The 2,371-nt window shown below is 40.7% G+C and overlaps 1 protein-coding gene across 1 annotated transcript; it reads right to left on the reverse strand.

Moving 5' to 3' along the window:
- Positions 1–937: 937 nt before the first annotated feature.
- Or13c3g (olfactory receptor family 13 subfamily C member 3G) lies at positions 938–1,891 on the reverse strand. The gene is given in 1 exon segment (NM_001000404.1): positions 938–1,891. A coding segment is annotated over 1 exon segment (954 nt).
- Positions 1,892–2,371: the final 480 nt, after the last annotated feature.

The following is a 2,371-nucleotide window of genomic DNA, read 5'->3' on the forward strand; positions in this document are numbered from 1 at the left end:
CTATGTCACCCATCCCAGATTTACTGAATTGCTTGGGTTCTTTGTGAGGGTTTGTGGCATTGTGAGCTCTTCCCTGTGCAGTTTGGAATATTTATTAGTGTCTTCATTATTCAGGTCATATTCAGGCACTCACATTGGTGAGACATTACATGTGTAGCTTCTGGTTTTACTGAGGGACACAGTCTCACAGCAAAGTTCCTGATATTCTGGGTACTGCATTCACTCAATCATGTCTTTGGAAATATTCCTTGAGCCATAAGCATAGAAGTGTCTCGTTGATGTATCCACTGGGACTGGGCTCCTCAACTCTGCATGTTTCTGTAGTGGTCTCTTTCTGTTCCAAAAGAAAACTGTCCTTGATGAAGAGTGAAAACTCCACTTACCTGTGGTTACAACAACAAATGTATATAGACTGTTGTCAGAGACTTAGCTGGTTTAATGGCTGTAGATTCTCCTGGACAAGGATGATTTCATTAGCACTGAGTAGTTAGCTTAATTTCTAGAAGCAAGCATGTTCTCCCTGTTGTTGAGTGGGTAATAAGTCCAATTAGAGAAGTGTTGGTCACCAATAGGCATGTATGCCATTACTGTGCCCTGTACATTACTGTCTATGCTGTTCATCGAAATGGTTCATAGGGAACAAAGCTGAGTAAGACTGTTGCTTGTCTCCCTCTTTATACACCTTGCAAGGTGCTTTCTGGTACCATGAAAGCTAGACCTCAGGGAGCAGGCTTTAAGGTCCACCTCAAGAGTTTTGATCCCTGTTTCTGAAGTACATGGTGTCTTCAACACTAGGCACTTACTTTCTATCTCTGCAAGGCAACTAAGTAGCCAAGATGTTTCCAAAATGAGTAAATAATTAATTAAACCGTTCTCACAATTTGCAGGTGAGTCAATCTCATGTTTGCAACACAAAAACCCGTGTTTGCTGGTATCATTATGGAATGTACTTCTGTTTCAGTATGTATTTTACAGCAGCTTTAACATCCTTATTCCTCAAGCTGTAAATGATTGGATTCAGCATCGGGGTAACTACTCCATAAAATAAAGAAATGACCTTATCTGAAATTCGGGACTTGTCTTCCCCAGTCAGATTTTGGGACTTGGGTTTCCCATACATAAAGAAGACAGTTCCATAAAATATGCCCACCACAGTCAGGTGGGCAGAGCAGGTGGAGAATGCCTTGCGTCTCCCGGTGGCTGAGTTCATTCTCAAGATAGTGTAGAGGATGAACACGTAGGAGAAAAAGATGAGTAGTAATGGAAGGACCAGAAAGGCCATATTTGATATCGCCATGGTAACAATATTGAGAGATATATCAGCGCATGCTAGCTTCAGGACAGCTAAGACCTCACAAGTAAAATCATTAATAACATTATTCCCACAGAAAGGCAGCCGCATGGCAAGGGATGTTTGCACAACTGAGTTGATTCCACCAGAGAACCATGATGCAGATGCCATGGATACATACACCTCTTTGCTCATGATGATGGAGTATCTCAGAGGGTTGCAGATGGCCACGTAGCGATCAAAAGCCATCATGCCAAGAAGCAAACACTCTGTTGAGCCCATTGCAAATCCAACGAACATCTGCACCGCACAACCAGAGAAAGAAATGTTTCCTTTCTTTGAAATCAGGCTTACTAATGTTGAAGGAACAGAAGATGTTGTGTAGCAGATATCCAGGAAAGAGAGGTTGCCCAGGAAGAAGTACATGGGTGTGTGAAGATGGGAATCGAAGATGCTTGCTATGATCAGAACACCATTGCCAGTTAGAATCACTAGATACATAACAAGAATGATAACAAAATAAACGATCTTGGCCTTTGGGTATCCGGAAAGACCCATTAGAAGGAATTCAGAAACAAATGTCTGGTTATTTTTATCCATGTCATCCATGGTTAGCCAGCATCAATCTTGGCCTTTGGGTATCCAGAAAGACCCATAAGAAGGAATTCAGAAACAAATGTCTGGTTATTTTTATCCATGTCACCCATGGTTAGCCAGCATTGGAAAATCTATCATAAATCATATCCACTGCCCCCAAAACAAGTAGTGCAAAGTACCTGAAGAATTATTTTTCAAGCATTAGAAAGAGTTAATTTCCTAATCTCAGACATTGATACCCCCAATAATGTATGGTATTGAATATAGTGAAATTGAGAATGTTTTTATTAGGCATGCTCATTGCCGACATCTATCCATTTAAGAGGCACATTCAAAATTAATTCTTTCTGTTATTGAGAATACATTCCTAAACTGATGTTTCCAAACACTTGCCTAATTACCCACTGTACACTTGACTTGTTCATTCCATCTGCCCTAGCAAGCCAGTAATGAAGAAGACAAAGCAAAAGTCTACTTTAAGAA

This window comes from Rattus norvegicus, chromosome 5 (assembly GCF_021556685.1).
Source record: "Rattus norvegicus strain SHRSP/BbbUtx chromosome 5, alternate assembly SHRSP_T2T, whole genome shotgun sequence".
In the NCBI taxonomy this organism is placed as follows: Eukaryota; Metazoa; Chordata; class Mammalia; order Rodentia; family Muridae; genus Rattus; species Rattus norvegicus.